This window comes from Eupeodes corollae, chromosome 1 (assembly GCF_945859685.1).
Source record: "Eupeodes corollae chromosome 1, idEupCoro1.1, whole genome shotgun sequence".
NCBI classification, from domain to species: domain Eukaryota; kingdom Metazoa; phylum Arthropoda; class Insecta; order Diptera; family Syrphidae; genus Eupeodes; species Eupeodes corollae.
The window spans coordinates 88,972,913-88,998,744 of record NC_079147.1 but is presented as its reverse complement, the minus strand read 5'-3'; the positions used below and the strand labels follow the sequence as shown (position 1 = coordinate 88,998,744).

The 25,832-nt window shown below is 37.5% G+C and overlaps 1 protein-coding gene across 1 annotated transcript in view; it reads left to right on the top strand.

The window, feature by feature from the left end:
- The window catches only part of LOC129941702 (serine-rich adhesin for platelets), a 426,963-nt gene extending 404,569 nt beyond the window's left edge, over window positions 1-22,394 (top strand). The window contains exons 11-18 of the mRNA XM_056050403.1: window positions 18,080-18,231; window positions 18,853-19,773; window positions 19,831-19,988; window positions 20,054-20,646; window positions 20,703-21,186; window positions 21,252-21,521; window positions 21,807-21,986; window positions 22,055-22,394. Coding sequence (XP_055906378.1) covers window positions 18,080-18,231; window positions 18,853-19,773; window positions 19,831-19,988; window positions 20,054-20,646; window positions 20,703-21,186; window positions 21,252-21,521; window positions 21,807-21,986; window positions 22,055-22,169 — 2,873 coding nt within the window. The 3' untranslated portion in view covers window positions 22,170-22,394. The remainder of the gene's footprint in view (window positions 1-18,079; window positions 18,232-18,852; window positions 19,774-19,830; window positions 19,989-20,053; window positions 20,647-20,702; window positions 21,187-21,251; window positions 21,522-21,806; window positions 21,987-22,054) is intronic.
- Window positions 22,395-25,832: the final 3,438 nt, after the last annotated feature.

Sequence of the window (25,832 nt, the reverse complement as noted above, 5' to 3'; positions counted from 1 at the left end):
CCAAGCCCATGTTTTGTGGTCGGGAGTTCAAGACCAAGAGCCCAACAAAACATCACACAAAACTGCGGGTTTCAAATGATCACTTTCGGCCTCACCCATGCCATAGCCTAACTTTGTGCTCTGTGCTCTTTGGGAGTTGTTGGCTGCATCCAATTTACCAGTTCCGAGTTCCATCACATGAGCAGAGGTTATAAGAAGCATGAAACTTTATGTTTAAAAGAGGAATTAATTACTCACGGGAGGCCAAAGATTGCGGCAGGCGTAAAGTCAATCGCAAGAAGTTTTTTTTTCATCTGAGACTTCGATGGGCATTTGTAAGCTCACAGCTCGCATCACACACGAAACCTAAGCCTTTATGTTCACATGAAGAGCAAGCATCAGCGTCAGTATCAACGTAGCTCATGTGGACAAAGATTAAGAGGACCAGAAATTAACAATTTTTTGGCAATCGAATTGATTCCTTCTTCAGCTTTGGAAAACCTTGTGTGTGTTCCGTCTTGTTTTTTTTTTTGTTGTATTTTTCGGGGGAAACGAAGACAAATGTGGAGTGAAAATGAAATGAATTCTCTCGGATGTGGCATCGGACAAAATGAAAGTTGTTCTTTTTTTTGGCGCTGAATGTGTTGTTTTTGTTGTTGTTGTTGGAACGCGTTAAGGATGTTGTTTTGGTATGTTTTATATTGTCTTTTATATATAAAAGAGAACTGCACCTTTGAAGGCGTTTAAAGTCAATAAACTCTGGAGGTGGAGCTGTGACATTGAACTTTGGGGAATTTTGAAGGTGAAGTTATTGCAGAGTTCCTGGAAATCATGTTTATTTTGTTTTCTTTTTTGGAGGCTTTATGAAAAACATACGCATTGATCTTTAAAGTTATTATTATATGTTTTACTCGGTGGTATTCCCAAATCAATAACTCAAGCGGAACTGAGGTGAATTTATTATATTAATCTCAGGGAAATGTTTATGTAAAAGTCAGGAAGAAACAGATATTTGTTGAATTTATGGCTCTTAGATTGATATTAGCTTTTTATTTTAAAAATTAAGTAACCGATCAGTTCGAAGCTTATTAAGGCATTCTGCAAATAAAGGATCGTATTTAAGAGTAATAGTACCCGTGGCGTGATGGTAAGTGCGTAGGACTGTCATGTCAGAGGGCTTGGTTTTAATCCCTGCCTGTGCCATCAAAAGTTTTTATTTCACGGTTACTGTCTTTTGCCAGGAATTGACAAATCTTCCAAGAGTAACTATTGTCATGAAAAGCGCTTTCTCAAATAAGTTCTTAGGACTCGGCTAAAAACTGTAGGTCCCCTCCATCCCTGACATATTACACGCACACGTCAATAGTGGAGAGTTGTACTCGTAAGTCATTAGGCCCTATTTCTCAAAGAACTGTTGCGCCATCTAATTTTTTTTTATATAAGAGCTGAATTAACTGTGACAGTTGAAAACGGCCATATTGTTGGAGCTATTTCTGTTAAAATTTGTGCAGTCTATGTTTTCTAATCACACTTAGAAGACTAAAGAGTACAAATAACGCGTTCAAAACGTATGCTTAGTGATATTTAGGGCAATGTTCCACCTACATATTTTGGTTGCCTTAACTTTCTTACCGAGAAGTCAATTCACAGTCTTCTGGACGGTTTTGAGTGCATCGAAGAAACCCAAAATCATCGACAATAATCACCGAAGTTCATGTAATTGTGAAGGATACACCAAGACATGCGGCTTCGCTCATAAGATGTAAAACTGTCACCTATCAAAAGTCCTAGGTTTTCATGTAAATTAGACACAGACGACATGGCCCCTGAAAGCTAAAAAAGTCCATCCAATTAGTCAAAGTTCATCAAAATTTCAAATTTGAGTTATGATGGTTAGTTGATCATTTTGGGTCCACAATACCCAGAGAAGCCGTGGATTAAGAATCGTAAAATTGTATATGGTGTTGTCTAAAAAGCTTGAGAACTGGACTTTCGAAGCCTTAGGTGCGCATCGGACTTGTTCAATGACACCAGAACCGGATCCCGGTGAACGTTGACACTATGTGTTAAACACTACATCATTTAAATGACCACCACTCGAATTGTGGCAAGCATCCATTCTTTTGATGTAATTTTCGACAATTTTTGGACACATCTAGAGCAGTATCTAAACTTGATGAATATTGGTTCCTAAGTGCTCAAGAAATAAATTCTTATCGGCACAAACACGGTCTTTCATGTATCGCATGATCGATGAGGAATTATGCGTCCAGGAAATGTCTCTTACAATAAAGCCATATTCGCTCGAGTTGTATGGGATGTGGCACCGTTTTTTGAAACTTACTTACTTACTTACTTACTTACTTACTTACTTAATGTGGCGCTACAGTCCGGGGTGGACCTGGGTCTCAACCAACAAGCGTCTCCAGCCAGCTCAGTCCCTAGCTAGCTGTCTCCAGTTTCGCACGCCAAGTTGGTTGAGGTCCTCTCCCACCTGGTTGCGCCACCTGAGTCGCGGTCTTCCTCTACTGCGCCGTCCCTAGGGATTGGATTCGAAGACCTTCCGGGCTGGAGCGTTGATGTCCATCCGCTCTACATGACCTAGCCATCTAAGCCGTTGGACTTTAATTCTGCTAACTAGGTCAGTGTCGCTGTACAGCCCGTACAGTTCGTCGTTATATCTTCTCCTCCATTCTCCATCTATGCGTACGGGACCAAAAATCACCCGAAGAATTTTTCTCTCGAAGCATCCTAGGACGCTCGCATCTTTCTTTGATAGGGTCCAGGCCTCAGCGCCATAAATGAGAACTGGGATGATGAGTGTCTTACAGATGCTGATTTTAGATGCTCGAGAGAGGACTTTATTTCTCAATTGCCTTCTAAGTCCAGAGAAGCAGCGATTTTCAAGAGTTATTCTGTGTTTGATTTCAGCGCTGTTGTTGTTGTCTGCATCAATAGCGGTGCCTAGGTAGACAAAGTCCTTAACTACCTCAAAGTTATAGCTGTCCATGGTGACGTTTTGTCCAAGACGTCGTCGTTCAGTGTCCTTTTTTGATGACAGCATATACTTGGTCTTGCCCTCATTGACCACTAAACCCATCTTCTTCGCTTCCGTGGCAATGCTCAAAAACGCGTATACGAGTAATTGGATGGACCTGCCGAAAATTGTGTCTCTAGTGTTGACGGTTGAGTTTTGCACAATTCTTTCCAGAACGATGTTGAAGAAGTCGCATGACAGTGCATCGCCTTGTCAAAACCTTTTTTGACATCAAATGCATCGGTAAGATCTTTTCCGACCTTGATAGAGCAGCGTGCATTCTCCATCGTCATTCTGCATAAACAGATAAGTTTGACATGGATGCCAAAACTAGACATTGCTCGGTAGAGCTCTTCCCTATAGATACGCGGCTTTAAAATCGATAAAGAGATGGTGGGTATCGATTTGAAGCTCATGGGTTTTTTCCAAGATCTGCCGTAGTGTGAATATTTGGTCGATAGTGGACTTTCCTGATCTGAAGCCACACTTATAAGGACCAATCAGGTTGTTGACGAATGGCTTCAGACGTTCACATAATACGGCAGAGAGGATCTTATACGCAATGTTAAGGAGACTGATGCCTCTTTAGTTGGCGCAGTTTAGAGGGTCTCCTTTCTTATGTATCGGGCACACTATGCTGAGATTCCACTCATCGGGCATGCTTTCTTCCGACCATATTTTGCAGATGAGTTGGTACATCCTCCGTACCAAGTCTGCTGCTTTGAATAGTTCCCTGATCGTCTTTACAGGCTTCGGTTCGTGGCTGGTACCCTTGGGAGGTTTTCTTTACAGTTAGGTAAATTTTACGAACCTCATTCCCGTTGTGACATCCCTCTATCTCATCGATCGCGCGCTTCTCATGCTCTCTTTTTTTTCCGTCTAAGAAGCCGATGTTCCTCTCTCCTCTTCTGCTCGTAGAGCTCGCGAGCAGCTCTAGTCCTTTTGTGCAGCGCCGTTTTGTATGCCTCTTGTTTCGCTGCGTACGCTTGCCGGCATTCGTCGTCCAACCAGGGGTTTCGCTGTGGTGGCCGTGTGAAACCTAGCAATTCAGAGGCGGCATCTCTGATGGCTGCAAGGCAATGTTGCCACTGGTTTTCAATGTTTAATGCAGGCAGCAAAGGACTCCTTAAGAGGTTATTAGATCGGAAAAGGACATGGCAGTCTCTTGCGATTGTAGCCGTCTAACGTCGAATCTTCTCACAGCTCTTCCTTGTTTTGGCTTGGATCGGTATATTCGTAGCCGTACCCTGGCTACAACGAGGTAGTGGTTCGAGTCAATGTTGGCCTCTCGGAATGTTCGGATATCCTGGATACTGGAGAAGTGTCGTGCGTCGATCGCAATGTGGTCAATCTGGTTAATGGTTGATTGATCAGGTGATTTTGATGTCCCCTTGTGGATATTTAGATGTGTGAACTGAATCCGTTGTCAGAGGTAGTGTCGTGCAGGCTGTATCTCCCGATTATGCCACCAAAGATGTCTTCTCTTCCTAGCTTGGCATTCAAATCTCCTAAGACAATTTTAATGTCATAGCCAGGGCACTGCTCATATGTCTTGTCCAAGAGCTCGAAGAATATGTCTTTGGTGTCTTCATCTTTCTCCTCTGTTGGGGCATGCACGCATATGAGGCTTATATTGGCGAATTTAGCCTTGATGCGGATTGTCGTGATGCGCTCGCTCACACTTTTGAAACTCAAGACTTTTTGCCTGAGCCTAGTTCCAATAACAAATCCACACCCAAATAGACGCTGTCTTTGGGTGTGTAGCAGTCGCCGTAGTATACATCGCAGTCTTTTAGGTTGCGTTTGCCCGGTCCATCCCATCGCACTTCTTGGATGGCGGTAACATCTGCCTTGCAGCAGTTAATTTTTCGGGTATACGTGGTCTGTTAAGGGACCAAACATTCTATACAGATCCGAGGTTCGTTTGCGTGGGTTGTCAACAGTGAATCCGTCCGTATCCGAGGCTTGTTGGTTTACGTGGTCAAGAAGTCACCCCGACGGCGCAACCCCCAACCTGGAGGGCCAGATCCTTAGTATAACTCCAAGGAAGGGGAGCCGGATAAACCGCTCCTTACTGGCCTGGGTTCCGAATATGTCGAAGAAGCCCTATAAGGTGTTCCCTTAGTAGTTCAACCTTACTGGAACTGTAGAAGCCACCGTTGATTCCATCTCGAGAATTCGTCCGCTGCCACCTGGATAAGGAGAGGTGCCTTAGTGGAAACACCTTTCCCCCCCTCTCTCGTTTGCTGCCCCCAACAACTTTCCACTGGGGTTGGAACCCAGTCTCCAGTTGAGGTACTAGGCACTCGATGTTCACCGCGGGGAGGTGAGAGTAGGAGTTGATAGACAGAGGTGGGTTTTAAGAAAAACCTGTGGACGCTTGTGTCCTCTTGAATGCACATGTCTACCATTTGAACATCGTTTTTTTGAAACTACATATTCTCTTAGTCGTTTTGTCAATAGCAGGCAAAAAGAAGCCGGTTATCATTTGACCATAAAGCTCCGCATTGACGGTGACAGTGGTCGTTTTGGAAGAAGTAAGGTCCATTCACAGCTCCAGAACAAACAGCGCACCAAAGAGTAACTTAATGTGGATGAAATGGCGTCTCTTCAACTTCTTGAGGATTTTCAGAACCTCAAGTACCACAATTTTGTTTATTAACATTCTCAACGAATAAAATTTTGTTCGAAAAATAGCCGTTGACCGCCAGTTTTTCAAGCACCCATATGACGTATCTACGACGTTTTGAATGATCAGCTGGCCTTAGTTGTTTTGTTACCTGGACTTTAAATGGATGAAGATGTAGATCCAAATGCAAAATACGCCATAATTGCCGTAAGACAGTCCTAATTCCTGAGAACGACGAGGAATAGACACATTCGGGTCTTCGGCAACACTTACGCTTACATTATAGCAGCGATATTTTAAGTGGTACGAGCGAAACGATGATTAACAGACCTTCGAATATCTGTCACCAATCCAGTCTCTTAAAATTTCTTCACAATTTTGATAATTGCTTGCGTAGTTGGACGATTATGTAAATATATATTCTTTAGGCAAGATTTGTTGCTTGTTGCAGAATCACCATTTTTGTAGTAGGTTTTAACAATTTGTATGCGTTGTGCGATAGTTAAACGATCCATTTTCGTAAACATCAAAACTTTCACCCGAAAATTAAAAGGGCACGTATCGATACAAGACTTCTGTCTTCGTCTCAACATGCCTACTGTAAGGGTAAATCGGTGGAAACAGCGTTACACACTTTAGTACGCACCATCGAATATTCCCTCCACCATAAAGAGTTCAATATGGTTGCTTTCCTTGACATCGAAGGTGCCTTTAACAACGTGGACACATCTGCAATCACATCTGCACTGACATCTCTAAATGTAGAGAGTTCGCTTCGGGAGTTGATTCATTTAATGCTTACTAGCAGAATAATTAACTCAAAACTGGGCAACTTTTCTAGTAGACGATTCGTTAATAGAGGGACACCGCAAGGTGGTATGGACTGGGTGTTAACCCACACAAAACCGATCTGGTCTTATTTTCGAGGAGATACAAAATTCCATTTGTCAACCCTCCTTATATTAAAGGAATCCAATTAAAATTCTCAGACGAGGCCAAATACCTAGGTCTTGTCTTAGACAAAAAACTAAATTGGAAACGCAACGTACAGGAAAGAGTCAAAAAAGCTACTGTAGCTCTCTTTTCTTGCAAAAAAGCTATTGGTAATAAATGGGGTTTACAACCCAGAATCACGCATTGGCTATACACATCGGTAATCAGACCGATTTTCTTGACATAATTAGCAAACAAACAGCTGCAAGCTCTGCTTTTCGCTTCAATGCTTCGTCGCAGTGGACTAACAACAAAATTGGCCACTCCGTAATTCTAAGGTACTTAGAATCAATTCCAAAGCATACAGACTACACCATCCCCCAACTACAATTCGACAGAAATTTCAAGATTTCTATACCTACCAGATCTTTTTGAGAGGATAGGACATTCTTTGAGGATGAGTCGATCCATTTTTACACAGATGGGTCAAAAACAAAAGAAGGGGTTGGTGGAGGTGTGTGATATTATGTCTCTCATTCCGCCTTCCCAATCATTGTAGCGTGTTCCAGGCGGAACTTTTGGCGATTAAAGAAGTCTTGTCTTGGCTCAAAAAAACGTGGTATCAACATCTGATATCCGTATTTTCTCCGACAGCCAGGCCGCTATCAAATCTCTGGACTCTGTCTCTACAAACTTTATAACAGTCCATAACTGTCGATCATCTCTAATGGAGATGGCGCAACAGTTTAATATTCACCTTTGCTGGGTGCCGGGCCATAGAGACATTCCAGGTAACTGTAAGGCAGATGAACGCGCCAGGAACGGTACAGTACAGCCCATGCTGCCACGTTTGGCAAGTACTGGCATACCAATCGCTACTTGTAAACCGCTACTAATGCAAGACGCTGTGAGGAGGGCAGGCACCAGGTGGAACAACATCACCACGTGTCAAGTCACAAAAAACATCTGGCCAACACTGGATTTAAAACGTTCAAGGTGCTTGCTCTCTCTTAGCAAATCGCATATAAGCTTGATAATAGGTGTCATAACCCTACACTGTCTAATAGGAAAGCACGCCATGAGACTAGGCGTATTTTCAAATGACTTTTGCAGAAGCTGTATGGACGAGGAAGAGGAAGAAACGATTCTTCATCTTCTTTATCATCTTTAACGATCTAAAATATCTAAATCATATCGGTATAATCAGCCTTTCACGTTCCGTAAGGGACTCAAGCCTCAAGATTCATGTGGTATCACAATGGGCCATTAAACTGGCCTAAGTGTGTCAGTTTCCATCTTCGACAGCCACTATAACCTAACCTAACCTAAGGTGTGCCCCATAAGACAGGCCTAATTCCTGAGAACGACGCGGAATCGACACATTCGGGTCTTCGGCAACACTTTCACTTACAGATCCATTTTCGTAAATGTCAAGACTTTCAACTGAAAAATAAAAAATTGGTTTAACAACTTAGTTTGAAAGATGTCGAATTATAGCCTTTTGAAAACGCAAAATAGACAACCCGTAACTATTCGAAAAAATTAATTTGTTTTTGTTCTACGATTTTTAGCTCCTCACAAAAGCTTTAGTCGAAAATTATTTTTTTTAAGAATACAAATATTTCAAATCACTTATCTGAAAAAAAACTCTAGAATTTTAGATAGGACACTTTACTCCAGAGGCGACGACAAAGTAATCCAAGAGTTTCAACGTTTAATAAATTTGTCACCCTTCTTCAATTAGCTTCCTTTCCTCATATTTCATATAAAACCCCTCCAATGAAGATCCTTACGCCACACACTATACTCTCCTTAAATTGCATTATAAAATCTGTCTCAAATAATAATTGGATTACCTGATCATCAATAAATAAAATCATTCTGACATCGAGCTTCCAAAGTCGATTTATCTCTTTTTATTTTAAAAATGTCTGGTGGAATGAAAATACTGCTTATCTGAGCACAAAATATTCAAATCTTTTTTATTTTCACGGTCAAGTGGATTAGAGAGTCTATGCCTGGATGGTCGAACTCTATACAGCCCGGCGAGTAACCAGAAGACTAAGACAATCTCTTTTAGCACTACCCACATTCGTAGGTAGACTCGAAGTCGTCCTCATCTCGCCCAATTCAACACACACAATACATACGCATCTTTCGCATTTACCATAACTGTCCGCGGCGCGACGCAGCCGATCGACAAACTGACGCACGCACTCGACCGACAGACGAGACGACGGAACAACCCCCTACCGCTCAAGGCAATTTCGCTGCTTCAAATCGAAGTTCGAACGTCATACACGACACGAACCAAATATTCTATGGCCCAAATCTGACGTAAATGCGCGATATACGAACTTATTGGAGGACTTACTTATGCACAACGCCGCGCCGCCAAACACACAATCGTACGTCTTGAGATAGATATGAGAAATTATTGGTATAGTGCCATAGAGCTGGCTGTGATTGCTGCACTATCATCTCGCTGATGATGCATATACCGCGCGTTCACAATAAAAATGTTATTTCCACTTCTTGCCCAACTTTAAGTTGAGTCCGCATTTCACTGGAAATGGAAAAATTGCTATTTTTACTTAACATATTATATTGATATCCCATCTAACCGGCCCGCCCTTCTTAATCCAGCGAATCTTGATCCAATAAATTTGTTGTTTGAATTTGTATCTTTTGCTTCTTTTAATTTTAATTTTGGTCCGACTTCGATCGGTTGTTGTTGTTGTATTGTAGGTCTGCTCATTTCTTTTGATCTGAGTCGCTGGAGATTTTCGGTTGTTGTTTTTTTTTTTAAATTCTGTTCATCTCAAAGATATATTTGCAGTAATAAATTATTAGTTTTCGAACCGCAATCACGGATTCGTCTGGACCGTGTCGTCGTCGTAAGTGTATACGATTGATCGCCGCAGGATCAGCAAATTATCACGCTCGCTTTAGAATTAGTTAAGTGCGTCCTGAATTTTAATTTATTGGTTCCAATAAAATAAAAACAGAAATCTTCGTCCTTTTTTGAGTTTTGGCAACTTTTTACTCATCATAATAATAGATTTGGATGTAAATATTTATTGGTATCGTATCCGCACGCGTTTAGGTCATTCATCTTTCGAGAATAGTGCTGGGTGTAAATTTTCTATTTGACTTTTTTGTTTTAATGATATTTTTCTCCTCCTTTGTTGATTTAAAGAAAACACAAATATCGATGGTGAAACAAGATTTCCTACATGCAAATTGTCTTAGATACGAGAATACGCGGATACACAAGGCGAATAGCCGCGCCACCGCACCGCCACTCACTGCATCCAGAAAAAGGAGGTGTCTAAAAAATAATCTAGCTTTTTGCTAGGTTTTAGATGCGTTTGAGTGCGTTGAATAGTTTAAAGGAGAGTGAACATTGTGTGCGAATAAAGTGTTTGGTTTTTACGCGTGAATTTAAATTAGTTTTATTCATCCATTCATTCAAAAATCAATGAGCAAAAATAATTATTACTAAAAATATTTGTATAGTGACAATAGTTATGGTGGCAAAAGTGAGTAAGAATTAAAAGGTTCTTTGAACATCGATGCTTTATCAAAATCTTACATAGATTTTCTTCAATGGAATGTGGATATTTATGCCCACCGTATTTTCAAAGCTTTTGTCTATAAAAACAAGAAAAAGGAGTATGAACTGAAATTTGGTGTCAATTAAGTTTTTTGAAATAAAGTGGAAGGCAAATTAGTTTATTTTTGTTTATGTTCAATGAAAATTTAGTGAAATGGTAATTTTGTTGAAAAGGCAACTTTTGTGAATTTGATAGAATAATTGTGTAAAAGATGATTTAATTCTGTATTTTAATAGTACCGATATTTTACAAAATTTATAAATCTGTAGTGCATTCATTTATAACAACTGAACGGAAAGTAGACATTTTAGTCTTTAAAATTCAAATTCAAACATTAAAAAATAAAGTGATTTCTAAAATTAAATTAAATTAATAATTTACGCAGATTAATGTTTGAAATCATTTATTCTAGAATGAAAAGACCTTAAATAATATTTAATGAAATTTAAAACGCTATTTTTGGGGGCTCACAAATATTTCTGAAAGCAATGCAAAATAATAAAACAATTGTGTATGATTTTAAAAATCTTAAAAAAAAAAAACAAAAATTTAAGTGCACACTTCTAGGATTTTAACCAAATATTTTTATAAGAAAAGCTCAACTACAAGTAAATATCAATTTATCTATGTGAAAAATCAAATATTTCTCAAACATATAATATATGTATACATAAAAAACAACACACATTGATAACCATTTTTTTTATTTATTAGCAATTAATATTTAATATTTCATTGAAAACCCTTTATTTTTCAACACTGCCTCCATTCGATTTGGCATAGAGTCTACCAACTTCTTGCACTTTTATTGTGGAATCGAATAAAACACTTCTTGGACAATTCTCCAAAGACCCCTTTGTTGGTAGGTTTATGCTTACTAACCTCAATCTTCAGTTCATTCCAGAGGTTCTCACTAGGATTTAGATCCGGTGCTTGAGAAGGCCACCCATTACGTCCAATTTGGTTCGCTGACACCAGAGCTTTGTTGATTTTGCCGTATGAATAGGGTCGTTGTCTTGCTGGAAACGCCATTTAAGTGACATATTTCTGTCAGCCCACGGAAGCATTTTGCAGTACATACGACTCCTTTGTCATTTTGCCATCTATAACGAATATTGGACAAACGCCCCACCAAGAAAAACAACCCCATAACATTATGCTGCCACCTCCATGCTTCACGTTGGTTTTGTGTACAGCGGATTGTAGGCCTGGCACTTTGGACGACGAACAAACTGTTTTCCATCCATTCCGAATAAATTTATTTTCGTTTCGTCGCTCTAAAGTACATTCCTCCACTGCTTCTTGGCCTGAAGTGTGTCGTCTTTCATCTGATGCCTTTTGGCGAAACAGATCCGCTTCTGGGTGTGTATTTTTCTTAGTAAGGACACCTTTCTTGGAGATCGTGCATGAAGGCCAGTATCCTGCAAGATACAACGAACAGTTATAGAACTATCTGACATTCGTATTTCTTGCTGGAGATCTTTTGAGGACATTAACGGATTCGTTTTAGCTTTTCTTACCAACGTAGCCTTAGGCGGATGCCCTCTGGTTTCTTCAACATTTTTGGAGTTTATAGCATTCCACACCATGCTGGCATGGCTTATAGTTGGTCTTCACTTCTTCAGTGCAATGCTTCGTTCTTCCCATTTCTATGTGCCATATTTAAAAAAAAATGAGACTAAAATTTCAAAATTATTCTCATCAAAATTTTGACTTCTTCAAGCTAATACAAATTTATTTTTTTTTTATTCAAATGTCGCTATTTTTTGTCCAGCAAAATTTTGTAGTTGCTTAATCTACTGAGTGCATAATATAACAAATAACTTTTGGTGATTCACAAGATCAAACGTTGAATAGATTGGCAATATCATAACCGTTACTATAACACAGCTATTTGTGCACATGTTCGCCTATCGAATGTGCAAGGTACAGTATTACTAAAAGTAAAGAGCGGTGCTAGTATTTTGGCCATGGCTGTAAGTAAGTTTTACCTATCATCGTTAGAAATTGAATAAAATTAGAGCAATATTTCTGATGTAATTTTGAGATTTTTTCAACGGTTTTTGGTTGCCTTATAAGATTTGAAAACTAAGCCTATCATATACATATTTTAACGTATTGGTAAAATTCACTTAAAAATTGTTTCGCTGATGACAGAACCCTCAGCTTTTCCTATTCATTCTTAGATGATCTTCCTTGTTCTTCGGGTGTGAACTACCAACGGCAGCATATGATAAGCTCAGTAAATTCAGATCTTGATTGCATTGTCTAATGCGGGATTAAAAACCGTGTGGAATTTAATGTTTCGAAAACTCAATGCTGTCTTCTGTTTTAAAAGTGTAACCCTTCCCCAATGCCACTATTCATGGGTGGTACCTGCATCTAGGAAACTTAACAGCTTCTAGTTTTAGGTATGTGCATCACAAACCACTTGCTGTGGAGTGATGACATATTTGACATCGACACAAATGCTGCAAAGTGTTCTGATGTGGCTATAATCTACAAAGCTTTTATACCTCCAAAACTCGAGTAAAATTCCTATATTTGGGCTGGTGCTCCTGCAACTTACTTGAGTCTTATGAATAGTATTAAAAAAACAGCTCTTAAAATGAAAGGAGACCGGTTTTTTACCAGAAATTTGCTTCTCTTGAACACCGCTGACGAAAGGTCTCATGTATATCATTATTTTATCGTTATTTTTATAAACAAAGCTGCAGCGAAATAGCCAGTTGCATTCCTCCCCTTAAACAATTCAAACGCAATATCCGTACAGATAGGAATGCCCATCAGTTTACCATTGATTACAGGGATTCTTTTTTTACCGACACTTCACGAATGTGGAATGATTTACCAGGCTTAATATGTTCCACTTATTACAATGCATACATTCGAATATAATGTGCATCGGTTTCTCCTTTCCAATCCTATTCTGCTTTCCTAATTGCTGGGACTGTGTCTTATCATTATAAAGGGATTAATAACCCCTTCAGTGCCCACACAATATAAAAAAAAAAAAAAAAGTTGTGAGTTGAATTATTCTTAAAAAACTTAAAATTACCAACAATATTTTTCATATAAAGAAATAACTCAATTTGAAAATCTAGTTTTTTTAAATAGATTTTTAGTAGAAAACAAATTTTTACCAATTTTACTAACATTTCTTAAATTCTTACAAATTGGTTGAATGAAATTTGAAAGATATCAAGAACCGAACATCAATTTTTACAAAATTTGCGTACTATTTCTTGTAGGTTTTTATTTTCTTATAAAAAAAAACTACTAAATATCGAAAACAATATTTTCTGTTAAATAAAAAGAGTTTAAAGACAAAAATTTTTAATTTTCGTACAGTTATTTGAGTAGGAAGTTCATTTTTACTAACTTTTATTAATTTTTTTGTTTAGGTTTTTATTTTTTGTCAAAAAACTTGTAATTCAATTTTTACCAAATTTTTCCGAAGGTTAAAAACAATATTTTTTAAAAGATAAAAGTAGTTTCAAGCCAATATCTCAAAGATTTGAAAAGAAATTTGAGTCAAAAATTAATTTTTACCAACTTTTAGTAATTTTGTTGTTTAGGTTTTTATTTTTTTTGAAAAAACTGTCGATTCGATGTTTCTCAAAGTTTGTTCGAGTGTTAAAACCAATATAACTTATAAGATAAAATTAGTTGGAAGCCATAATCTAAAATTTTTGCAAAATATTTGAGTCCAATTCAATTTTTACCAATTTTTAGTAATGTTTTTTAGGTTTTTATTTTTATAAAAAAAAACTGTCTATTCGATTTTTCTCAAAATCTTATCAGACGTTAAAAACGTTATTTTTCGTTGCAGACAATTCTTTTGTAGATAAAATAATTTTGTATTCGTAAACTACATTACATTTTTTTCTTCATTTTTTTTGATTTATAAAAAAACGTCAATTGGATTTTTTTTCAAAAAATTTCATTATATAAAATTTAATTCGAGTCTCTAGCGTTTTTGGTTCATGTGATTATTAAGGGTTCACCAAAATTTTCAGATTTTTTTAAACTGCTATGGTAAAAAAAATACCACCAACGCAATTTTCTTGAGAGCTCTTTCTTCATCTTTTTGCCAAATTTTTTTGAAGTCGATATCTCTTCTGGTTATTGAGCTGTGGACGACGAAAAAAACGTCAGGCGCACGCACAGACATCTTTCTAAAAATCTTTTATTTCGACTCTAGGGACCTTGAAACGTCTAGAAAAGTAAAAAATTTCAATTTGACATATGGGACCCATTATAATAACTTCTTATGGGAAGTTTAAAAGTCTGTGTAGAGCCTATAGCGAATCATATTAATTTCATCAAGAGTTCCAATAATGCTACCATTTTAAAAGTGAACTAGAACATAACAGCTATGAACTCTCTCATAACCGGACACTGGTAATACTAAAAAACTTATCTAATCGTTCCGTTCTGTAATTACACACATTTATACAATAACAAACCCAAACAAACTTCTTGAATTCCCTCTTTAAGGTCTGGAATATATTGTACAGCACTGGCATTAAATTTATTTTTCAAAAGTTTAAAAGAAGAGAGGCTTACTTACTTACTTAAGGTGGCGCTACAGTTCTTTTGAGAACTAGGGCCTCACCCAACTTCTCCATCTAGCTCGGTCCCTAGGTAGATGTCTCCAGTTTCGCGCTCCAAGTTGGGTGAGGTCACTTTCCACTTGTGCGCGCACGAAGCCCTTGACTTCCTCAAAGTTAAGTCTGTCGATGGTGACATTTTGACCAAGACGTCAGTGTTGTGTGTCCCTTCTTGACGACAACATGTTCATGCTGAATTCTTCCGATTAATGAAGAGAGGCTAGATGTGTTAAATCACAAAGTCGTGTTGATCAATTGTGATGCTTGCGATTATTTCGTTACATATGTAGCATTTAGGGCCGCTTTTTAAAAGAATAAACGTGCACATATTTTAAACTCCAAACTTTAAAATCAATAATGAAAACTTGGTTAACGAACCTACTTTACATAAAATCACATTCGAACGTTTCTATCACTTTTTCGCACTACCTTAGGCTCAGCATAACAACTCTACCTGCTCATTTTCGAATAAAGACGGCCTCTTAAAAAAACCCTTAACTTACAAATTGCAAATTTCACCAAAAGAATTAAAAAGTTCCGGATCCAAATGTTTTCTTTCCAATATTGAACTCCTGTAATTAAAGAAAACGTGATATCAACATCTGATACCCGTATTTTCTCAGATAGTCAGACTGCTATACAATCTCCGGACTCTTTCTCTACTAACTCTATAACAGCCCATAACTGTCAATCATCTCTAAAAGAGATGGTAAAACAGTTCAATATTCACCTTTGACATTTTAGGAAACTGTAAGGAAGATTAACTTGACAGTTATGGTACAGTACAACCCTCAAATGACTTTTGCAGAAGATATATGAATGAGGAAGAGGGTTTTTTCACCTCCTCTGTACATGCCCTGCCCTAGGTAAGGGGCTCCAAATGGTTTCACTGAGGATAGATAAAAGCCTCAAGATTCAAATCAAATTAGGATCATTTCTATGCATCATCGATGATCGATCACTATGCTCCGGCTATCAAACAGCTTGAGTCCTTGTGTTTACTGAACATTAATTGTCTTGATGCGTAAATCCTTATGTAAAATGCTTTTCTAGGTTATTATACTCCATTAAGAATGTATTTAAGTTGTTCTGAAACATAAAATGTTTTATTTAAAAACAAAAAATCGTACATTCTATTTGAATTTAGTTTGTTATTTTCTTGGGATTGATTTAAGTATAACGGGTCATCCATTTTGCGGTTTCAAAAGTGTGTTTTCAGTTGAAAATCTGACATTTACGAAAATGGATCGCATACAGATTGTTAAAATCTACGAAAAAAATGATAATTCTGCCACTATGTTCTATAAGAAGAGATTATGCTCAACATATTCGTCCAACTACGCAAGAAATTGTAAAATTTCGAACAAATTTGAAGACACTGGATTAATTACAGATATTGTAAGGCCTGTGCATCATCGTTTTGCTCGTACCACAGAAAATATCGCTGCTATACTTTGAGTGAAAGTATTGTCGAAGACCCGAATGTGTCGATTCCTCGTCGTTCTCAGAAATTAGGACTGTCTTACGGCACATTATGGCGTATTTTGCATTTCGATCTACACCTACATTCATATAAAGTCCAGCTCACACAATATCTAAGCCATTCAAAACGTCACGTCGTCGTAGATATGTCACATGGGTGCTTGAAAAACAGGCTGTGGACTGCGTTTTTTCAACCGAAATTTCGGTCGGTAGGTATGTTAATAAACAAAATTTCGTATTTCGGGTTCTGAGAATCTTCAAGTAATTGAAGAGAGGCCATTACATCCACAAAAAGTCACTGTTTGGTGTGGAGGTGTGATACGACCTTACTTCTTCGAAAACGACTGTTACCATCAATATGATCATATGATAACCGACTTTTTTTCCTGCTATTAAAGAATACGACTTGGCTTCAAAAAGACGGTGCCACATGCCACACCACACGATCGTCTATGGCCTTATTGCAAGAGACATTTCCCAGCCCCTCATTTCTCGTATTGGCGATATCAACTAGCCACCAAGATCATTCTTTGATACCGCTGGAAGTTTTAGTGGTCATTGAATTTTCATGAAGAGAAATATTTTTCGGTTACTTTTGAAAACGCAAAATGGATAACCCTGTACATTATTTAACAAATAAAACAACAAAAATAGCTCCCTGCTTTCATGGACATGAGTTTCTCCCTTTTATTATAAGTATTTATTTATTCGCCTTACAACATTGGTTCAACACTTTTATGTTGATGAGCTTCTAGGCCTAAAAAGCATTTAAATTCTTAATTACCTCAGTGACGTAGGCAACATAAAACATTTAAAGATATTCTACGTCATTTATGTACAATGAATAAACCAACATTTAAAGATATTTAATGGCTACCTTCGAGTCGTTGTTATGTTCTGTGATTCTATTTGATTTGATTAAATAAAATAAATATTTACAAACAGTTTCAGTTGCAATTTCTGTATTTGAACGAATCGAAAAAAAACCAACGTCATTAAATGAATTCACATCAAGAAAAATCCCTTTTAATTTCCATTGAGAAAACATTTCAATCTGTAAAATAGTAAATTGTTTATTTTCTCGTAAATTTATTTAGGAATTCAGAAGAAAAGACGAACTGAAAACTATTCCAATAGGAGTACGACGAGTACACATTTCAAATTTCAAAGTGCTTCCGTTTGTTTGTGCATAATACTCGTAGAAAACAAACATACCTAATTTTTCATTCAAAGTCCAAAGGAAGAAGAATTCAAAAATGAATGAATTGAAAAACCGGTGCATAAATTAAATTTCTTAGAATCATAACAAAAATTTGTTGGAATTCTATTTTTGACATTGTCATGGAACATGGAACAGATCTATTCTAATAATGTGTTGTTTACATTTGACAAACAGGAGCTTTGACATATTTCACTGCACTTTGACACTTTCTCATTTAAGGAAAAAAGAAAAACACTCACAACACATTCTCTTCATAGCACCGAAACTTCACTCAGAACTAATTGACCATAAAATTAGTAAGCAAACAGAACTTTTGTTTGACTTTATACATTGATGTTTTTGACCTCCCACATTTTCTATATGAAATGCAAATAAAATCAGAAGCTATGTCAAATATTTATATTTTATTTTCTTAAACTTCAAGATCACTTGAGATCAACTCATCATGATCATCATGATTGATTTCAAAGAAGAATGCTTTTTATTAAACAAATATTTAATTATACATGTGTATGTACAGATTTTGTGATTTTAATTAATTTTTGTTTTTATTTATTTTATTTTTAGATCATCAATTTCCTATCGATTTGACGAATGTTGCCAAAGATCATACAAATTTGGAGAATGATCCATTGCAATCGCTCTATCGGCGTCTATGCATATTAAATCGGTGTGCCAATATGAGATTGGACAATAATCATAAGTCACATACTCCACAGGTAAGTAATGTAATTGAGATGAAATATCTTCGATCTTCAATAATAAAATATAAGCTTTTGATATTAAAAAGCTCTTTTGATCTTATCGTTTACTGATGAGATTATAGCAAGTTTTAATAGGATAGGATTAAAAGCTTTTAAAGTGTTCTCAAAAGTTTTAAAGACTTTGATTTTAGAATAAAGCTCATTTATGCTTTCAATAATGTTTAACGGCTTACTTTTCTGGTCAAGGCCTTAGATAAACTCATAATCTTAAGATTCAGTATTTTTCTTATTAGATTCTTAACTATTTACAAAACCTTTATACTCACTCACTTTGTACCGTTTTTTTAACTTAAAAGTTATCTTCATTCAAGTTTATTAATTTTAAATAATGTAATACCAACTACCACTTAAAAAGCCTTTAAAATGTTTAAAAATTCAAGTTTTAAAATTAATTTGATAATAAATACAGTTATGGACCTAACCTAATTTCAATATTGTCACTTTATAAAGCTTTTGAAAGGTTTTTCTTAAAATGTCATTCATTGAAATTTTACTTATACTCAAAGCTTTCATAATATTGTCATTCTTCTCAAGCTCACTACTAAATAAAACCTTTTATAACTTTCTAATTTCCAGAAAGAAGATTCAGATGATGAAAACTGTGCTCTAAGTGAAAATTGGACATTCCAGCCACACATCCGACGTTGGTCACGCATCGGTGAAATGGGTCTCGAACTACCCACCAAACTTACATCACAAGACAAAAACGAAAGCTCCTCTAAGGAATCAAGTCCCGATCGTTTCGAGGATGACGATACCTATGACATTGCTGGTGAAACTCTAAATCTCTCTATGCCAAATGAGAACGAACAAGCAGACGGAACGGCACCAAATGATTCCGATTCTTCGGCGGTTCGTCTACGGCGCACTGGTAGTGAGCGTTTAAAAGATGGTGCAAAGGCATTCCTTCGGCGTGTAGAGTCAATAAAATCACGTCGAAGGAAACGTCAGAATCGGGAAGGTATTGTCATAAGTGGCCCACAGGCATTGGATCTGTCCCAGTTGGGTCAGAGAGTCGTCCGGAAACCCGATGCAGTCTATTCGACACCACCCTCGCCCTCGGCAGTCAGTCCAATGCACATGTACCCGAAAAGTCCACTGTTCCATCACCATCATCATCATCTAAATCAGCATGATTTGAAGGTACCATCACAGAGTGAGAACTTCCTCAGTCCTAATCGGATAGCCAGTCCTAAGAGAACACCCACGACACCGCGATCAATGCGAACCAGTCCATTGCACTTTTTCGGTGCTCCGCCCATGCCTCATCTGAGGGAGGGTAAATCCGATGATTCATCGTCATACTACAGTGATAGTCAGGAATCCTCGTCGACAGGGGGAGGTAAGCTAACTCTATCCCTGCGAAAAGCTCCATCAAAGTCGAGGAGGTTCCTTCAGCGCACCGGTAAGGTCGATGACATTGGTACACATTCCGATTCTGAATGCCATCAAGGCAGGAAGTTCGTTTTCAAGGATTCCAATTCAAACACTACAGAGGTAAGTTTTTGTTAAAAGCTTTAGAAAGCTTTCTCTAAAGTTATCTTCCTCTCTTAGATGAAAGTGAAAAAGCTCACTCGTGGCGGATCATTGAATCTTGGTAAGGACTCTAAGAAGCGCGATGGCTTCAGATCAGCGAGTTTTCGAACTCGTTCAACAGTGCGCAAAGACCATAAGACTTCGGAGAGTGATACTGAAAATGTTAAAATTGTCAGGTAAGCATGAAAGCCCTGTTTATTATTGACCTTGTATTAAAAATGATCTATGTTCTTTTTTTTAGTAAAAGTCCAGTTGTCCGATGGCATAGTTTCCAAGAAGAAGAACGTCCTCATATGATCTTCAAAAAGTGCTTCACCCGCAAAGTTGAAACCGAGAAGACCGAAGGAACTTCATTTGCAGCAATGTCTTGTGGCCAGTTGCAGATCATTCGAAAGCTGGCTTTGGCTATCCTAACTGGCTATATGGAGCGGTATTGTCCAACACATCGTTCGGGATGGAATTGGGAGCTGCCAAAGTTCATTAAGAAGATCAAAATGCCAGACTATAAGGACAAAAAGGTTTTCGGAGTGCCACTCCTCCTTACTCTCCAGAGAACGGGACAAACACTGCCGATGCCAGTTAGAGCTGCTTTTCGGTGGCTCCAACTTAATGCTCTCGATCAGATTGGTTTATTCCGAAAGTCCGGAGTCAAGTCAAGGATATTCAAACTAAAGGAACGCGTAGAGGTGGCAGAAACTTCTGCTGAGTGCATGGATGTCTTTGACACCCAGCAAGCCTATGACGTGGCCGATATGGTAAAACAGTATTTCAGGGATCTCCCAGAGTCCCTGCTGACAACAAAGATGTCAGAAACATTTGCTGCGATATTTCAACGTAAGTTATATTAGTTTTTGTTGCCACTCTTATTCTAAAGTTATGTACATTTGTAGATCTCCCACTCGATGTTCGCCTTGATGCGGTGCAATGTGCTGTGCTCCTACTGCCCGATGAGAACCGTGAGATTCTCTATGCTCTTTTAGAGTTCCTCACACTGGTGGCTGATAACTCTCAATATAACCAAATGACAGCCAATAATCTAGCTGTGTGTCTAGCACCATCTTTGTTCCATAATAGTCTCTCCATGGGCAGCACATCAGTGGCAGCTTCTCCAAGACGGAAAAAGAACGCTGGAATTCCAGACGCAAAAGAACTCTCTGAAGCTAAAGCATCACATGAGTGCCTGTCGTTTATGATTGACAACTATAGGCAAATCTTCACAGCTTCCCGAGAGCGTATTTCAAAGTGTAATTTTGGATACATGGAAGAGTCCAAGCCAGTTCCACTAGAAGCTCTAGGTGAGGGTATGCAGTTCCACAATTGGCGAGGATATTTGTACGAATGTGCAAATGCCACAATCAAGGAAGGCAGAGAAAAGTATGACTTAAGATAACTTCAAAAACTCAACGTATTTAACCGTGTTTTTGAATTTTTTTCTAAAGGTCCCGAGGATGGTTCAGTACAGGATCTTTGGATCCAAATGTTGATATTGCTTATAAGAAGGTTGGCGATGGACATCCACTGCGCTTGTGGCGATGTACCACCGAAGTGGAAGGTCCACCACGAGAGGTGCTGGAATATGTCCTCAAGCAAAGGGCATCGTGGGATGTGAATCTTCTGCAAAGCCAAACTATTAAGAAACTAGATGAAAGAACTGAAATATTCCAATATGTCTTCGATGGACAAATTTGGACGGACTTTTGTGTGCTAAGGTAAGTTAAATCAAACTGCAGTTGAATGAAGGCTGTGACCGTCGAACCTTTTAAGTTATCCTTTACCTATTGGTGAGGTACTAAGTGTTAATAGTCTCTGCCTGTCAATGAGTCATTTTAAGTGCACTTTTGGCGTGACATGGCTCAAGGCATTAAGAGTAAGACTGGTGTAAAATGAAAGTAAAATTTGACCAATATTTTGTTTGGAAAAGGAGAACCTTCAAGATAAAGACTCTGCATTACAAAAGAATGACTAACCTAACTTTTGTATATTTTTTGTTATAGATCATGGCAAACCGATCTGCCTCGAGGTGCTTGTGTTATCGTGGAAACTTCAATTGATCACCCGAAGGCAAAATCAGTATTTGGTAGCGTGCGTGGAGTTGTCCTTGCCTCGAGATACCTTATCGAACCATGTGGTAGTGGCCGATCGAGAGTCATGCATTTGGCCAGGGTCGATATAAAGTAAGTTGTCACAACTTAAAAGTTTTACTTTTAACTAAATACTTGTTTTGTTGTCTGTACATTTTCAGAGGTAAAACTCCAGAGTGGTATAATAAGAGCTATGGACACATTTGCTCGCATTACTTATCAAAGATTAAATTGGCCTTTAGGCATATTTCTGAAGGTCCTGAAAGTAAAGTGTGATTATAGTAGTTTAATTAATTAATTAAGTCTACAAAAATGTTACAACTAAACATCACTAAAGAAAACAAAATACTACAAACATATGTAATAGAATTTATGTAAATTGTACAATGCGTTTCAAAATGACAAACTTAAGTCTCAAAATGGCATTTACTTTGGACTTTTGTCCTTCAAATGAAATAAATTAAAAACAAAAATATGTAATAATAATCCTATTAAATAAAAGTTAAAGAAAACAAAACCTAATGATGAGGACCAATATATTGAGGAGCTACTGTCATTTTTGACATCTGAATGGATTTTTTAAATACTTTTTTTTCTCTCAAAATGTATGTAATTTCTAATGAAAGTATTTTTTTCTACTTGTATATATACAAATTTTAAGTTTAAATTTAAACTTATTTTTGTTTTATTTAATGATTTTTGTAAAAATTTTATTTTTTATTATTTTTTAAGAAAATATATTTTACAAACCCAAATACTCAAATTAAAAATATCACAAATATTATAACAAATTTATGCCGGTGAATTAATAATTTACATATACATAATTATATTTTTATTAATAATAATTTAAATCCTTAAGAAAGAAAATTTAACATAATAACAAACAAAACAAAACTATGTATTAAAAAATTTAACTAAATTGTTAGTTTATTTTAGATATTAAAAGAAAAACAAGAACTTAAATATACAAACAAAAATTAAAAATTGATATATATTTGTAATTATTATTGTAATTCACATTTTAAAACAAAAAAAAGATAAATATATATTATTAATTGTTAATTGTTAACACTCTTGCAAATAAATGGTTTATTATTAAACAAAAATTAACATTAATATAGAAAGGTTAAAATTTCAAATTAAAAATAAAATGGAAACTAGTCAAATTGTTGAAATGTCAAGAGAATAAAAACAAAAATCTATATACTAATTGTTTACATTTAAGAAAAAACAAATTAAAAAAAGTGTAATAATTTTATTGTTTTTTTTTTGTAATTCAATGGAAAACAAAGAGTTGAGAAAACAAGCATTATATTATTATAATTATTATAAATGAAAAACTACTTATATGTAAATGTATATAGGAACAATTAATTAATTATTTAGTTCTATTAAGATGTGTCTTAAAATGAAATACAGGGCGATTTTTAAACAAAGTTTATATTTCTTTTATTTTTAGTTTTTCTTTTAAGGTTTAGGTAGGTGGGTAGAAATGGCGACCACAAGGCAACCTAGCCTGAGATCCAATTAGCGCTGTAGTGCGCCGTTTTGATACCAAAAACTCGTTTGACCTTTGATTGAAAGGGAAAAATTGATAGAGAAGCTTTATAGCGATTATGTTAGAGCCATTTTGTCGCATTGAGAAAAAAGATTAGGTCTCTAATCTTTTTCTCAGACAGCTCATCAAGTTGTTGAAAGAATGCTTTTCCAATGTATTTCATTCTCGTGTTTGCCAAAGCAGGACATTTGCAGAGGAAATGGAGTATCGTTTCACTTTGTCTTTGGTCACTACAGCTACGGCAAAAGGTGTTGTAGGAGATACCCAACTTCTCCGCATGAACTCCTATAGGCCAATGTCCGGTACAAACCGCAACAATCCTGGCTATGTCTTAGATATAAAACAGTTGGGTAAATTGCTCCACCTTCGGTTTGATTCAATCTGGTAGATAGAAAAGATCTTACCCTTCATAGCGCCAAGAGGAATGTTAACCATTTCCGCAAATAAGCTAAGAAGGGCCGATCCTTGCCTTTCTAGCTCGTCAGACCGTTCATATCCCACGATACCACTATGGGCCGGAACCCAGATCAGGGTGATACCGAGGTTAATACTCAGGCTTGTAAGCACATCGCGACATTGCTGGACCAATTTAGATGAGGATGAGGCCGAGTTAATGGCTTTGACAGCTGCCTGACTGTCTGTAAAGATAGCCGCATTTCGGTTTTGGTTTGGGCTTTGTTTAACTTACATGCCTCCCTTACTGCCAGCAGTTCAGCCTGAAAAACGCTAGCAAAGTCAGGAAGCCTGAAGGATTTGCCTACATTTAGGGACTCAGAAAAGATCCCAGAACCAACTCCGCACTCCATCTTTGATCCGTCAGTAAAGATGGTTGTGTCGAAACCTATCGACACGATGTCATCCTCCCAATCTTCTCTTGTTAGGAAAATAACCCTAAAACCCTTACTAAGGCTCAAAGTAGGAGTGCAGTAGTCAGTGTCTACCGAAATAATATCTGAGGGAATTAATTTCGTAGTGTTGCTGTGACCATAAGGTTTTGACAACCAGCTATTTGATTCCTTCAGCCTAATAGCGCTGCAGGAAACTATGTATTTAATAAAAAGGTCGATTGGTAGAAGATCCAAAATAAAGTTTTAGGCGTCCGTTTGGCCAGTACGCAGTGCCCCTGTGGTGCCCACGCAAACTGTTCTCTGAACCTTCTTTAGCTTATTAATATTATAGGCTTTGCTAAGAGCAGGCCACCACACAATCGAAACATATGTTAAGATTGGTCGTACTACGGCTGTGTACGTCCATAAAATCATATTCGTCTGAAGTCCCCACTTTTTGGCGAAAATTTTGGCCTTCTTAACCCGTACTTCAATATTTAGTTTCCAGTTTAGTTTAGGGTCGAGTATAACTCCCAAATATTTTGCACTTGAAGACAATGATAGGATTTGACCGTTGAGTCGAGGTAGCGTGAAGGGCGGTAATTTAGTTTTGGTGGTAAAGAGCAACAGTTCAGTTTTACTTTGGTTAACTCCTAGTCCACAACTCGTGGCCCAGTTGTTAACTTTCTTCAAAGCTGACTCCGTGATTTCACTAATCACAAAGGTGTACTTTCCTGACACCAATAGCACCAAATCATCCGCGTAGGCTACCGCCTTCACTTCCCATCTGTCTAATTTAACGAGAATTGTATTCATGACCAGAAGCCATAGAAAAGGCTAAAGGACACCACCCTCGGGTGTTCCCCTACTCACGTGTTTTGTTGCGATTGTATTGCCTAGAGTGGCTCGAATCTTCCTACCACTGAGCATGGAAATAATCCATTCTCGAATGAAGTCCTCTACACCGAACTTAACGAGCGACTCTTCTATGGATTCTGTAAGGACGTTGTTAAAAGCACCTTCTATGTCTAGGAAGGTGGCAAGAGTAAATTCTTTATAATGGATTGTTTGTTCTACAGTACGCACTACCTCATGGAGGGCAGTCTCCGTAGATTTGCCCTTAAGATAAGCATGCTGAGAGCTTTCGAGAGGTCGTGCAACTATTATTTCTCTAATATGGTAATCAAGAATGCGCTTAAAGGTTTTTAGCACAAAAGATGTTAAGCTTATTGGTCTGAAATCCTTCGCGGATTCGTGACCTCGCCTACCCACTTTCGGGATAAAAACTACTTTGACCTGTCTCCACGACATGGGCACATATTTGAGAAGGAGACATCCTTTGAAAATTTGTTCCAACCATGGAGCTGCCACATCATGCAACTTTTGAAACATAACTGGCAGTATGCCATCCATGCTTGGGGATTTATATGGAGAAAAAGTATTGATGGCCCACAAAACTTATGTTTGTGGCAGATATTGAAAATTGTCCTTGTCATTTCCCTAAGACTGGACAGTTCTTCTTTCCAACAAGATGGAAGGGTTTTACGGCCA